This window comes from Cibotium barometz, chromosome 11 (assembly GCF_041138505.1).
Source record: "Cibotium barometz isolate CiBa-2024 chromosome 11, ASM4113850v1, whole genome shotgun sequence".
Taxonomy (NCBI): domain Eukaryota; kingdom Viridiplantae; phylum Streptophyta; class Polypodiopsida; order Cyatheales; family Cibotiaceae; genus Cibotium; species Cibotium barometz.
Genome location: NC_141056.1, coordinates 56,259,437 through 56,275,383, shown reverse-complemented (window position 1 = coordinate 56,275,383; position 15,947 = coordinate 56,259,437). Strand labels below are relative to the sequence as shown.

Genomic DNA, 15,947 nt, shown 5'->3' with positions numbered 1-15,947 from the left:
TGTGCATGCCATAGTCATGAGAAACGGGAACATAAACATTTGAGGAATGGAAACGGGGAATCATTTCCTGTGACAATTTCACTTGGGAAATGAGGAACGGCCATGGAAACGGATGGGGTCCTGAAACAGAGAAACATGTTTCTAGAGTAATGGCCATTTCCTGTGACTGCATGCACATGACACCTAGATTTATCCTCGACAGAGTATGAGGTATTTCCTTGAGGGGGGGATTGTTGGGAATCGAGGTCTTACGTGTTGTAACATGCAGTGGAAGTATTCGTAATTAAGGATCCTGTCACACAAGTCTCACACCGCCTTCTGTATCCTGGGTTTCGCGAGTTTAGCAATCCACTTTTATGACTTGAAACTTTAAGAGATTGAGAGAGAGAGAGATGGAAACTGTACACTGTATTGGGTCTTGAATTACCCACTGAAGGGACCCCTATCCCGTTATTGGAACAGTATTTGCTTTGTTACTTTGACGAGACTGACGTTGGACTGACAATAAGCCAAACATAAGATCTCTGAGGACCAAGAGTCGGGCTGAATTGTACACGGTTGTAGAAGCACCAATGATGACCAATCTCGAGTCTATGCACTCTTCCCAATGGAATGAGGGAAGGCTGCAAATCTGAATGTATGCACACGTGTTACCTTCACCAAAGGGGCTGTAGCAAAGGCAGATGCTATGCAATGCTGAAAACTGCTTCAGGGCTGAAAACGCAAGGCTGAGAGTGCTCTGATGCTGACCGGTTGTTGAATGGGCTGAAAACGCAAGTATGAAGATGACCTGATGCTGGTCGGCTGCTGAATATGCTGCGTTTTGCTGTTGGGTGGCTGATGATGCAAGCGATGATGCTTCAGGGGCTGAGGACTGCAACGCTTGGCTGAAGAATGATATGAATGATGTAATGATGCAAAGCATGCCTATTTAGATGCGCGGGTTGTTGGTCGGCTAGCATTTAATGTTGGCCGACTATAGCATAAAATGCTACACGACTTGTTCATGTAAAATAATGATTTTAAATGCTGTAAATTATGAAAAAAATGCCAGATAAATGCTAAAAAATACTAGATGTTATTTGAAGGCTTTTGCAATGGTCTATATGCAATGGATGAATGCAATACGCAAAGTGCTTTTTAATGCAAACCCTAAGGTTTCTACTGACTCTACATGCATGAATGAATCTCTTAAAGTGGGTTAAGGGACTTGATTGATTGACTGACTTGCTATGGTTGAGGAATGATCTACGTAGCTTATGCCTGACTTATCTTGGACTGAGGATTACAATGGGGTCACGATGTACGACAAATATCATCCTAAAGGGTGCTAATAGTGTACAATGTTGCACTGATGATGATGAACCATCTTGTCACCATGTACTATAGTGCAAAGTGCATGTGACATTCCCTCTTGCTAAGCTTGGTGGCAGAGTCATGGGCATCATGGAGAGGAGCTGCTCGCTTTTCACGAATGACACAGAGGCGGTTCTTGAAGAACAACCAATTGTTCTGCACTGAATAATGGCCAGGTTGAGAAGTTAGGGCGAAACAACTTTTGACCGTAGTAGGCCACGGGTCTATTGTCCTACTAGACAATTGCACTTATGGCTACATTGCTTGCATCGGTAATGACCTCAAAAGGTTCATCCCAAGATGCTAACTTTAAAACAGGCGCTTCTGAGGCAACTTTCTGGAGTGCATGGAGTGCATGAAGCGCCTTGCCTATGACTAAGTGAAACCGGCCTTTGGTAGAAACCAAAGTGCGGTAGACTAGCAGTCACCTATCCAATTGTAATCCAGACAAATAACAAATGAACAGGAGCTAGAATGCTCCAGAACAAAAAGGAAAACGACACCTGTTGGCTCCAAAGCTTGGCTCCCCTTTCGGTATTTCTTTATTCACATTCAATGGAAAGTTTAACTGAGTACAATAAAGCTAGTCAAGGAAAGTAAACCTGCATGTCCAATCTGGCAGTCCTCAAGACCTCTTAGCATAGAGGATTCACAAATAGATCTGTGTCCCACAAAAGCAACACACTGTGGTCTCCTCTAATCAACCAAGACAATACAACAGGGCAGCCTTGAGCACACATCTGGCTGTTCCATGTTCATGGCTTCAAACTCAGTCCCAGTACAAATCCACTGTCCCACTCTGTTTCCACCCTTCAAACTGCCATACCCCTTCTCTCACAAAGGGCCAGAAGAAACAACTCTGTAGCAGACATAAGCCAGTGGAAAGAAAGAGAGAAAGATATGTTCAATGTATTCAAACTGCTCTGCACTAGTCGACTTGATCGTACTAGACCGTACTTGTAGCCGCTAGCGTCAGCAAATCTGCAGCAGCCACCTGTACCTGTCCGTACCAATATGTACCTGCAGCACCCTTGTGATGCGCCGCCTGTACTTGCTGGACAGGACTGTCCGTACAGTACCCACCTGTCTCTGCAGCACCTTTGTGATGCACCACCTGTACCTGCTAGATAGGATTGTACGTACAGTACCCGCCTGTACTTGTCTGCGTCGGTGGACCTGCAGCAGCCTGCGTCAGAAAGCTTGTAGCAGCTGTACCAGCTTGTACCTGTCTGCGTCAGATGACTTGCAGCCACCTGCGTCAAAAAGCCTGCAGCAACTGGATTGATGTGTTCGTACAGTACCCACTTGCAGCACCTGTACCGTACAGTTCTCCTTCCAGCGTCCTGCTCTAGCTTCCTCTCCACGCAGCCAGACCATACGTGTTCTCCCCACACAGCCAGCCGACTAGTCTCTTTTCTCCAAAAAGCAAGAGAGAGAAGATAGAGAGGGAGGCGTGTACTCTAAAAGTAGAGTAGTCCCCTCCAATATTATCCTAGTGGCCCCTTTAAAGTCTATTAAACTTTCTAAGGGCCACCCAAGATTTGTTAACCTTAGAAAGTTAAAAACCTTGGTCCCCATTCATACTTGGGGCTGTCCACACATATTTCTTTTGTCCGGACTCCCAAGTATGCATCTTTAAAAATTTACCTTACATTTATCTTGCTCACCAACCGCCATGCTAACACTTATGCTGTTCCACTTTCACAGGGTCATGACATACCTCCCTCTTGAAAAATGGCAAGCGTCCTCAATTGCAATCTGGTGATACAGCAAAATATCGAAAGTGAAAAGTACAATATGGCAAGATCAACGTCCCAATCTCTCTAAGCCATGCATATGTAACAACATTCACTGCAAACCAATGGTGTAGTAGTAGTCCAAGTTGTATACCACTGTGAACCATACACAACCACAACATCCAATGTGACTAGTACACATACTTCATATAAGTCCCATAAATAGATGTACTGTCAGCCATTAGTACCTTCGGGTGAGACAAAAGCTGCACCAAGCGACCTCTAGATGTGATCTGAGCCTGTCTGTATCAAGGGAGTGGAGGTGCTGCCCCCCCTCTTGAGCATCAGGCAATGCTCCAGACTCATGCTCTGCTGAACCTGAATGAGCCGTAACAAGAGTGGGCTCCAACTCAAAGGCATCGAGATAAAGCTGCAAAACTTGAGGTGAATCTGTTAAGTCACCTTACTCCATCCACTTCGTATCCATCGGTAAATAGTTCTTGAACTTCACACGATAGCGACGGGAAACTTTACCTCGTACCTTTCTTTCCTTATGTGCCAGTATCTGCTCTGGAATAAGAACCTTATCAAGTTCCTCAACTTCCGGCTGAGCCTCATCTGATACATCCTCAGGCACATCCCCATGGAAAGGTCTAAGTAGACTCACATGAAATGCATTGTGAATCCTCTAGTGATCTGGTAGCTTCAAGCGATAGGCCACCTCACCAATCTTTTCCAAATCTTGAAAAGGTCCATAATAGCGTATGCTCAACTTAGGGAATAAGCGCTCCTTACCCTTCATTTTCTTGAGCCTAGGCTTTTCAAATCGCAATAGAACCCAATCACCCAATGCAAACTCTAATGCACGTTTGTGACGGTCTACTGCTTTCTTTTGCTTTTGCTGAGTTTTCTGGAGTGCCAACTTAACTCTCCGATAAGCTTCATCCATGTTCTCCACATACTGATCAGCCTCAAAGATCTTATCCTTTGTGTGCAAAATAGGTGGTACCTTCTTCCCTCCTTCCACAATCTCAAAAGGCGCCTTGCCCGTTGAGGTATGGATGGTGTTGTTATAAGCAAACTCCACCAAAGGAAGATACTTTTCCCATTGTTGCTTGTGCTCTGACACATAACACTTAAGAAGATCTAACACTGTAGAATTAGCCTCTTCCGATTGACCATCTGTTTGTGGATGAAACGAAGATGAAAACTTGAGAGTTGTACCCATGTTGTCAAACAACTCTCTTCAGAATAAACTCGTCATCTGTGGATCACGGTCACTGATGATAGACGAAGGCAAGCCATGATACTTGAAGATGTTCGCCATGAACAACTTCACCATATGATCAACTTTGATCGTCTTACGCACGGGAATGAAATGAGCTTGCTTACTGAACCTGCATATGATAGTCCAAATGCCATCATTCCCCGTTTGTGTCCTTGGAAGATCAAATATAAAATCCATGGCAATGCTCTCTCATGGTCTATCTGGAATAGGTAAAGGCTGAAGTAACCCTGGTGTCTTTTGATGGTCAAACTTCACCTTCTGACATACGATGCGTTGCCTAACAAAAGCATCAACATCTCTTCTCAAGGTCAGCCAATAAAAAAAAAGTCTCAACTGCTTTTACCATGGCGTCAATACCTCTATGACCTGCATACGGTGGAGCATGACTTTCAATCATAACCTTGAGTCGTAATTGCCTGGTAACACACAATCTACCATGCATCAACAAAAAATCATCCCTGAGAGTATAATGATCATGCCGCTGACCCTCAGACATCTGATCATAGAGCCTTCCGAAATCCTCATCATGGGCATACTGCTCTTTCATCTCATCAAGCTCATGATGATAAGCAAGTGAAACTGCTGAGACTTGTGGCTTGCGTGACAAAGCATTTGCCACAACATTCTTTTTGCCTTCCACATGAACAATCTGAAAGTGGAACATAGACAAAAAGTTAGCCCATCGCATATGCTTCTTAGAAAGTTTAGTTTGCGTGAGGAAATAACGCAAGGTCTGATGATCTGTTTGCACAGTGAAATCAGCCCCAAGCAAACAGTGTTTCCATGTAGAAAGAGCATGAATAAGCAACATCTCTTTCTCATAAACCTGCAAATGCTTCTTGGCATTCTGTAATATACGACTCTCATAGGCTATCACATGTCCTTCCTGCATGAGAACTGCCCCAATGTTGTTTCCACATGCATCACACTGGACAACAAAAGCCTTTCGGAGATCCGGTAATACCAACACGGGATCCGAAGTAAGCTTTTCTTTAAGCTTTTTAAAGGCTGTAATTTCGTGATCAGCCCATCTAAACGGAGTTGCCTTCTTTGTTAAAGCATGAAGGGGCAAAGCAATCTCAGCAAAATATCATATGTACCGCTTGTAATAGGAACACAATCCCAAAAAGCTATTTTGATCTCTCACTTTGCCCCATGCCTTGCACAATTCAGTCTCTTCACCACCTGGCCGTTCCCCAACAAGATCAGGAACTAACCCTGCAGAAGGTTTTGATTTCTTAGACTTGGGCTCCCCTTTAGTGTTAGAGTCCTTTTGGGACTTACGCTTGGGATAGTTAAAAGACATATGTCCCTCCTCTGTACAGTAAAAGCACTTCCGAGCATCCATCAAAGCCTGTCTCTCCTCAGTAGTTCTCTTGGGCATTGGTAACTTCTTATACCACTTTTCTGTAGACCCTTTTGCATCACGCGAAGCATGCCGTGACTTTTCAGATTTCTTGCTTGAGCTTTTACTTCCTTTAAATCCAGATGAGACTCCAGTGAGTAACGCGTTTGCTGTCACATAGCATTCTCTATCATCTGCGACATGTTTGTTACTCGAGTCTTTATGCAATAGTCACGTACTTTCTTGGGTAGCCCACAACAATACTTCTCCACCTGCTCAGACAAAGGCACTGCACGATAGGAAGTAACTGGGAGTAAAGCTTCCCAAAACTTCTTATTATAATCCTCAAGATTTTCACACTTCGATGCATCCAACTTGTGCCATGCTGTCATTACATCCACCTCAAAAGTAGATGTGAGCCATACGAAAGAGAACACCTGTTTAAACTGTATCCAAGTAGATGGTGCTATGCCCTGTAAAAGAAGAGTGGACCACCAGTGCAATGCATTGCCCTTGAGAAAAGTCGCAGCTTTTCTCACCTTAGAGGATTCCGTGTAATTTCCACGAGAAAAAGCAGCATCAAACTGCTGTAAAAAGGTAAGTGCCTTTAGCTTATCTTTGGCCCCACTGAACGTGTCAAATTACTGCAGCTCCCCCTTCCTTATAATCCTTCGCCTTACCCATAGGCGTTAGATTATCGTAAGGAAGTGGCTTCACAAGATTGCTACCCCCGGCATTCATGCCCATCATAGGGTCAACATTGCCAGTTCCCACACCTGGCATTCCATACATTCCGGCCATGTTTCCAAACATACCACTATGCATACCGGGCTGCATGCCCCCATACATGTTTCCTTGCATTCCGGGCTGCATGCCCCCAAACATGTTTCCTTGCATTCCGGACTGCATACCACCATACATATTCCCTTGCATACCAGGCTGAAAACTAGCTCCAAAATTCCCTGACATACCGATGCCTCCCTGAGGATAACCCCCACTCATAGATTGGAACACAGAGCCACCACCAAAATAGCCTGGATGTAGAGACTGCAGTGGAATAGGTGGCTGTCCGAAAAAGGAACTCTGTGAGTTTGCACCAAAAGTGTTTTGCATGTTCGGAAACTGTCCAAAAGAAGGACCTGTGGGAAGGCACCACTATTGCCTTGAGGTGGGTTCTTAGAATGCACTTTCTTCTTCTTTTCAGGCTCAGAACGGGATCTCATAAATTCAGCAAACTTCTCACTTCCATTACCCCTACCAAACGATTTTTAAACTGAGCATCATCTTCCTCTTTACTAGGCATGTCTTCTGGCTGCATCCTCATATTGTGCATCTTCTGCAGCCTGTTCTCTTGCAAGAATATCCTCAGATTCATTTCTCTCAAGAGAGGACTCTTGCTCTTCCTCTTCATCATAAAAATATTCATCTTCTGTGTTTGACATATTGCTGAATTTTTCAGCAATGGCTTTCCTCGAGACAACCGAAACCGGCCTCTGGTAGAAACCAAAGTGCGGTAGACTAGCAGTCACCTATCCAATTGTAATCCAGACAAATATCAAATGAATAGGAGCTAGAATGCTCCAGAACAAAAAGGAAAACGACACGTGTTGGCCCAAAAGCTTGGTGCCCCTTTCGGTATTTCTTTATTCACATTCAATGGAAAGTTTAACTGAGTACAACAAAGCCAGTCAAGGAAAGTAAACCTGTATGTCCAATCTGGCAGCCCTCAAGACCTCTTAGCATAGAGGATTCACATACAGATTTGTTTCCCACAAAAGCAACACACTGTGGTCTCCTCTAATCAACCAAGACAATACAACAGGGCAGCCTTGAGCACACATCTGGCTGTTCCATGTTCATGGCTTCAAACTCAGCCCTCTCTGAAATTTCAGAATTTCACAATGAATTTGGTGCAAAAATTAATAGAGAGAGAGAGAGAGAGAAAGAAAGAAAGCTGTATTAACGTCTACTAGAGGCCGAACTCGACCAATGAGACAAATCAATGTACAACTGTCAATGTCTTCCGGATGTCTAGAAAAAAAAAAGAGACAAAATGAACATGAAATAAACTATGAAAGTACTGAGCTAGTGGGGGGGTGTAATGGATGGAGCACTACAGCTAGAGGCTCAGTATGCAACCTATATGCGTAGGGTATACAAGAATGCAATGCAGATCTGTCTAGCTCAACCAGTACCATAATGGGGGTGTAATATGTGATACATAGGCGATTGCGAGGCAAAAATACCTCGGAGCATGATCTTTGGGTGTGCGTGTAAGTGAGCTAGCCGCTCTGGGAAATGGTGCTAATGTCAAGCCCGTATCTCTGTGATCTCCCTCTGATGTAGTCTGGGAGTCTGGTAGCCTGGTGCTCTCGGTCTCCGTCTGGCTCGGAGGTCCACAGCGCACTGAAGTGTAACCCCCTCTTGTGTCAGGTTAGGCACTGGGATAGATCTTTGGAAGAAATCAGTGAGCTGGAGCTGTCGCCCACCTCTCCTTGTGGTATGAGTCCGTAGCAGTCTCTCTCTGTGGCGTTGTGTCTCTAGCAAGAATTGGCCAAATCTTCACTGGTTTGTGAACTGCATGATTTGGCGGAGAAAGAAAGAAAGAAAGAAAGAAAGAAAGCTGTATTAACGTCTACTAGAGGCCGAACTTGACCTAGAGAGAGAGAGAGAGAGAGAGAGAGAGAGAGAGAGAGAGAGAGAGAGAGAGAGAGAGAGAGAGAGAAATGAAATGATATATTAACGTCTTCAGAAGGCCAAAATGACCTATGAGACCAAAAAGGTTACAACAATTGGTGGATCTGATACAATGTCTGTGTAAGAAAAGCTAAAAACAACTAAACAACTAACTAAAACTGAAACAACTATGAGGAAAAGTACGGTACTAGGAGCTCCTAATGGATAACATCTGGGAAACTCCAGCAACAAAGGTAAGCATCATACACATCACTATCCAAAGATGTCTCTCATCGGTCGATGGCGGATAACCTCAATGTCCTCCATGGTGAGTACTCTGACTGGACGTCTCCCATGCCGTGCTAGTATGGGAGACGTCCAGTCAGAGAGAGAGAGAGAGAGAGAGTGACGTCTGCGAAAGGCCAAAGTTGCCTATGAGACCAAAACATAGTACACAGCTCATGGTGTCTCATCAAAAGAGAGAGAGAGAGAGAGAAAGAAAGAAAGAAAGATATATTAAGCGGCTACTAAAGACCCAATGGGCCTATGAGACCAAAGTGGTACAATAATGTCCATGGCATATCTCATCATGGAATGGAAAATAAAACAGAATGAAAACATAAATATAGCTATCTCACTGGGGTGATACAAAAATGTCCATGGAAACTCGTCATGGAATACTAAGAACATAAACACATGGGAGCAACATTAGCTCTGAGTAGATGGCATACCACTCTCCAAAATGTCGAGCATGGGGTTGACGAGTATGGTCGAGAGGTCTCCCTCAGCTTTGTCATGTGGAAAGGTAGCTTGATGGCGGTGGAGCATGTCTTGGAGCTGATGAGCTGATGAGCTGATGAGAGAGAAATGAAATGAAATGAAATAATATATTAACGTCCTCAAAAGGCCAAAATGACCTATGAGACCAAAAAGGTTACAACAATTGGTGGATCTGATACAATGTCTGTGTAAGAAAAGCTAAAACAACTAAACAACAAACTGAAACTGAAACAATAACTATGAGGAAAAGTGAGTGAGAAAGAAAGAAAGAAAGATATATTAATGAAACGGATCCCGTCAAGTGGGAAGACTCCGTTGGACACCGACATGCTTAATAGCACAACTTTAAAACCACAATTTGAAATGGACAACTTAATACAACTTGAAAATTGAAATGAAATGAAATGGAAAGATGGACACCAGCACTGGGACCGGAACGGGCCGACCCCCCCCTCAATATATGATATATTTATTGGGAGTATTTAACAAAAACAATGCTCCATGGGTTCCAAGAACCAGATGATGTCCATGTTTTATGAATACAGTACTAAACAAATAGACTCGAAGTCGAAATTCGATGTCGATACTCGAAGCAGAACGACCACTAGCGTGGTCCAGTCTCTACGGTCCTGTGCTTTCACTGGACTCCGCGGAGAGCGCCTCATTGGTGTTCCGAGACCACGCACAAACAGGCGCTCTCGTACTAACGCCTGGCTCTCCCGATCTCAACACCTTTGGACCGAGGTTCGCCAATAGAGCTTGGACTACCCGGCACCGAACAGGTGTTGGCCGTATAGGGAATCGGGAATCCCTTATCAGATTTAACACAAAATACTTTACTGAAATCTGAAATTCACTTACTTGTGGATGGCAAAAGGAAATCCAATACCCATGTGTGCAGTTACTTGAGAGAAACACTAGTTGTAGCCACTTGAAGACGGAAGACGCCGCCTATGCCAATAAGGAAGATGGAGGAGCCACCTTAGTAGAGGTAAAGTCTTGTTGTAGGAACACAGCTACCAACAGAAGGAATAGCACCCATACATGTAGGGTACAGTCGCCTCAGGGAGAAGAAGTAATGTCTCGCTGACTGGCTGCTGTGCACAGCCACTTGTGTGCAGCCACCTACTGTGCTGTGGGCAACCTGGCGCAGTCTGCTGAAGAAAGGATGCGATGCTAGCTGGAGGTGGCCCACGATGGCCTGCAAGAGGAACAGGCAGTGCAGCCAGCGGGTATACTGTCGCCTGTAGGAGCACAGGCAGCACGCTGAAGTTAGGAGCAGCGGCCTCTGTGCTGCTGTAGTGGCCTGGCTGCAGTGTACAGCCGCCTGGCTGTGACCGGAAGAGGAGATGGCCTAGCAGCCGGCTGTAGCAGAGCTGAAGCGTAGGTGGCAGCCGCCTCTGTGTAAGTAGAGTAGCCTGAAGCGTGTACAGCCGTCAGCAATGATGGAGGGGATGGCCCCACTTGAGAGCATGCGCCGGCTGTATGCAGTAGCACAGCCCCCTTTGAACAAGGTTCAGCTGTCAACGGCAAGCGATGGAGTGTAGGGTGATGGAGGTGCACAAAATCCTTCTTCTTAAGGTGATCGTGAAGCTTTTCTTATTAAGGATGGAGAGGGAGTAAACAATAAGTGCTGGCTGGCTCCCCACGCTTGCATGTGGGCGGCCAGCTCTAAGGGGGTGTGGGTAGGTGACCATGCACCCACCCCCACACTCACTTAAGTGGGGCTCCCCACCTTGGCCCCTAAGTGGGTGCCCACTTTTAAGTGTGTGAACATTTAACCTTATAAAACAAAGGGTTAGAATATGAAACATTAAAACAACATGTGCAATATACTTAAGTGGGGCTTCCCACCTTGGCCCCTAAGTGGGTGCCCAAAGGGGGTGCCCACTTTTAAGTGTGAACATTTAACCTTATAAAACAAAGGGTTAGAATATGAAACATTAAAACAACATGTGCAATATACTTACCACCTGTTCACATGCACCAAAACTCGTCAGAATACAGAGCAGACTTCACGACTCACTGGCAGGCGTCCCCGCTCAGTAAGTAACACGTCAAGCAGGCAAACACAAAAATACATGTCATGCGAAAACAGTTTCAAACATGCAAAACATGTGTGCATGTGCAAATAGTAACATGGACATATCTCCCGTTCATGGAACAAGTACTAAATATCTGTCGGCACAAAACTGGCACGACGTAAAACATAAAAACCTGGTCTTCCTATGGAGTGACAGTCCCATAGGTAAGACACAGTTCCAGGCACGAGTCTCCCTATGGTGTGACAGTCCCATAGGCAAAACATGGCGTGACAATCCCATGGGTCGAACACAGTCCAGGTCATACACGGGTGGCACCAATCTGGTTCCCGTCCATACGACACCATCCTGCTAACACACGGGTGCCACCAGTCTGGCTCCCGTCCATGTCAGCAAAATACTGGCCTCTTCACATGAGACACTGGCCTGGCCTCAAGTTAACGAGACACAAAAACTGGAGATGGACCAAATGGTCGGCCAATTGGTGACATTAACATCTACGAGAGGCCAAAGTCGGCCTATGAGACAAAAAGTAATACAACTGTGTTCTTCCGGTCATCGGAAGAAAAGAAAGAAAAGAAAAGTGTGCATGTGTCTAGATACAACTGTGAATCATCATGGATCGGTGGAGCCCATATACAAACAATATAAAGGGGGGGTGGGGATGTGGATGGAGTGCTAAGGCAAGATGCATCTCTATATGTTGAAGGGGTAGTACAAGCATGCTATGCAGATCTATGTCTAACTCCATCCAGTGCCATAAGAGGGATATAAGATATCATACATCCCCGATGCTGAGGCTGTGAATGACGTGAACATGTCTCCTGAGTCTGAAGGGGTAGTACAAGCATGCTATGCAGATCTATGTCTAACTCCATCCAGTGCCATAAGAGGGATATAAGATATCATACATCGCCGATGCTGAGGCTGTGAATGACGTGAACATGTCTCCTGAGTCTGAATGAAAGCGAGCTAGCCTCTCCTGTGTCTCCATCTGGTGTCTCATCCGGATAGCTGCCATCTCTCGGTGATGGAGTCGGGGTGCTCTATGTCCAGTCTGTCTAGGTCTCCGCCTGGCTCTCAATTCCTCTGCTCTCTGTGTGGTCACCCCACGTGGTACATCAGCTGGCATTGGCATAGCTCTCTGGAAGAAATCTGTGAGCTGGGACTGTCTCCCACCCCTAGTGGGAGCGTGTGTCTGGAGGAGTCTCTCTCGAGAACTATGAAGCTCTAGTAGTAGTCGGCCAAGCTGTCGTTGGTTTGAGGCCTCCATCAACTGATGTAGTGAAGAGTGCTCCTCAAACAATCCTGCATATCTATCTCTGACCCCCTGGTGGGCTCTACATCTACATACAAAGTGATCCTCAGTCTCCACCTCCTCGCGGCACAATCTGCATATCCGCTCGGCTCTAGAAACCCGTGCCGCTCTCCCAGCCTCTATCTCTAGTTGATGTGATGAGACTCGTAGCTGTCCAATAGCAACGCGAGAGCTGTGTGGCATGCATACACCCATATACCGCGATCGCTGTATAAATCCATCCCCTGAGATGCTCATAAAGTGGTCTCTGTAATACAGCATCTTCGGTGGTAGTGGGCTCTCTCGTGCTGTCCATGTCTCCTGTATTTAGCGCTGCCATATGTCCTGTCTCATCACTCTGTTCCTCTCATTGAGAGAGAGGTAACGGGTGAGGTGTGGAAGATCATAACCTTGGTTTTCCCAAGGTTCACTTTGAGACCCTGCTGTGTGCAGAAGTCATCAAGAGACACAAGGTGTCTGAAGCCCAACCTGCGTGTCGGATACCAAGACGATGTCATCAGCATAAAGCATAACATGGACAGTAATACCTGATAGCTCAACCCCAGAGCCTCCTCCCTGTGTGATGTAATCGACCACCTCATCAATATAGAGCCCAAAGAGCGTGGGGGAGAGCGGGCATCCCTGCTTCACACCAATGGTGCTAGCAACTGTGTCGGACAAGCCTCCTGGGCATCGGACTCTCCCAAAGACCTGCTCATATAGACTGTATATGCCCCACATCATGTCTGAGGGTATGCCTAGTGTTTGTAGTCGCCGAAAGAGGCGCTCTCTGGGCACAGTATGAAATGCCTTGCGGAAATCTACAAAGCAACAATAGAGCCATTGCCTCCGTGCCTTGGCCTGATCAATCAGGCACCTTAATGTAAAAATGTGGTCGATGTGTGCCATGTCTGTGAGTGTGCAATGGGTGTCGGTGTTCGGGGCTCTCTGAAGTGACGCCATGAGATAGGGATACTCTACTCATGAAGAAATGGAAGATCTCTAGCTCCTGTATCTCTGCGAAGCCCCGCCTTTTGCGGCTAATAGGTCTCCTCATCTCTCTCCTCGACTCGTGCTTTGTGATGGCTCCCAAGGCTCTCTGTATGCGGAGCTGTGAGTATAGGGCTCTGCAGCGTCCTCATACCATCTGTTCTGGGGCATAGTCCCAGATCTCGCAGGCTCTCCTGAGTGGACACGATGTGGGAAGCTGTGTAATGCAGCCGTGTGTAGGAGTGATGCCAGCTGGGCTCTGATGGTATCCATAGGTGCCAGGGGATCCATGAGTAGGAGCCCATCCTCTCCTTTGCCAGTGTATATGTCTGCCATGTCATGTGTGAAGTAGATGGTAGTGTGTGGCGTCGGTATGTGGGGGGCTGGTGATACCGGTGATCCGGCTAGTGAAAATGCCAAGTATGTATGATCTGCCCCAATAGGACGAGGTGGGATGGAGAATGAGGTGACAAGCTGTGATGCCTCCAAAGACCCCATAATGTAGTCTACCACTGTGCCTCTGGTCCGTGTATGACCCCCATGTGGGAAGCATGTCAGCCCTCATGATCCCGGCCAATGTAGCATCGTGTTATAAATAACGAGATGATGCCTGGCTCCCAACTCTAGTAAGTGGTCCCCATAATGTCCTGTGTCTGGTCGAGTGTGCTTTGATGCCTGACTAGCCCCTATCTCCTCTGGATCCACAGGGTGGAGGATCTCCATGTCATCTTAGTCATACACCTCACACTGCCTGCTCTGTGTGTGGGCATTGAAGTCACCCGTAAGAAATACTTCCCCTAGTGTAGAATAATGCATAATCTCCTCTGACAGACAAGTGTATGGCGAGGCTCCTGTCTCCTCCTCTTGTGGCATGTCCTCTGTAATGACATAGGAGGATCCTGATGGAGGAAAGTTACATAGGGCTATGTATATAACCGTGTCCTGTGAGAGCTGTAAGGTGATCCACATGTATCTAGCCTCTGGATCCTGTGCTACCACTCTCAGTCTCCCTTGTAGCTCCCGTCTGAATAGAACTGCTACTCCCCCCGACCCTCTCGAGGTACCCTGGCGTGTGGTCCTCCTGTATGCTGACTCCCACTGGAATCCCTCTGCTCGAGGTAGCCCTCTCTCTGGGCTCTGATGTGTCTCTGTCAGAAGTATGATGTCTCTCCTCACCATAACATGCTCCAGTAGTCCAGGCTGCACCCATAGTGAACCATTACAGTTCCATACTGCCATGTGTATCTCTGTCAGTGGCATGGTCTGTGTCCCATAGGCCCCAAACTGCTAATCCATGGGCCGGCCATCAATGATGACCCGACCATCTCCATAGAAGGCCTTATTGCCTTCTCTCCTCGCGTGTAAGACTCGTGGCATGCAAGCTCTCCTATGCTCTGGCTGCATCCTCGTGAGATCATCATCCAAGAAAATAGGAGCTCCCTCTAAGCCTCGTAGTATGACCCTCTTCCTCATGAAGGTGACCCTCTCCGTCTCTCCAGCAAACTGTAGGATGAGGGCTCGCTTGCGTGTTGAGTCTTTCCCGGCTCTCCATGCTTTGGTGAAGGGGAGAGGGTCCTCTTCCCTGTAGCCTAGCTTCATGCATAGAAGCTGTCCATCTTGAGAGAGAGAGAGAGAGAGAGAGAGAGGATCTTTTCTGGCTCATCATGCCTTTCATTTTATGTTCTTTTTATTTATTTTTTGGCTTTTTGGCCAGGAGAAAGTGATATCACGTTTCTCAGGCATTGCTCCAAACTACACAGTGAGAGGTGATGTTGAGAGTATGGTGATGTATGCTGGTGAAGGAGTGGGACTAATAAAGGACATTCAACCTGCTGCTTTGGTCGTCAAGGGCCTAGTGGAAGGTGCCCAACACATCATCGAGCAACGGCTGATGGGTATCATTCAAACTCCGACTAAGAAGCTGGGTACATGGACTATGGTGTAAGACACGGGAGTTTGTGCTAGTATAGCTCTGAGGTGTGAGAGTGTGTATGAGTGTGTGTGATCCACTTGCCTTCTTGCCCTTCTTTGGCTTGTGTACGAGTGGATGTGTGAGTGTGCAGGACAAGATGGGTGCGTACTTGCATGGTGGCTTTTGAATGGTAAGTTGTGTAAAAATAAAAAGATGATTTATTAGTAAGGTCTTGTTGTATATGAACCATGATATTTTCAAAAAATAAGAAGGCACCTTCACTTGCGCTTAGCCATAAACATACTGCCTATAACCACACTCTGGCCCTCTCAGCCATGGCAAATGCATGGATGGGCAATCTTGGCTTTCCAAGCCCTTGTGCATAAAGGTGGATGTGTTAAGGGATTCAAATGAGTAAGGAGCATGAGGGTGTGCACTTAGGTTCAAGGTTGCACGGATAAGACAGCGAGCCTAGTTTTAGGCGGTGTTCTTGTTTGAACTTTCTCCAAACCATAGCCCTAGGAA

At 46.3% G+C, this 15,947-nt stretch overlaps 1 protein-coding gene across 1 annotated transcript in view; it reads left to right on the top strand.

Moving 5' to 3' along the window:
- LOC147634359 (Aldolase-type TIM barrel family protein) overlaps positions 1 to 15,721 on the top strand; it is a 39,633-nt gene extending 23,912 nt beyond the window's left edge. Inside the window, exon 6 of the mRNA XM_086805501.1 lies at positions 15,225 to 15,721. Within this exon, the coding sequence (XP_086661627.1) occupies positions 15,225 to 15,455 (231 nt within the window). The 3' untranslated portion in view covers positions 15,456 to 15,721. The remainder of the gene's footprint in view (positions 1 to 15,224) is intronic.
- The last annotated feature ends 226 nt before the right edge of the window (positions 15,722 to 15,947 follow it).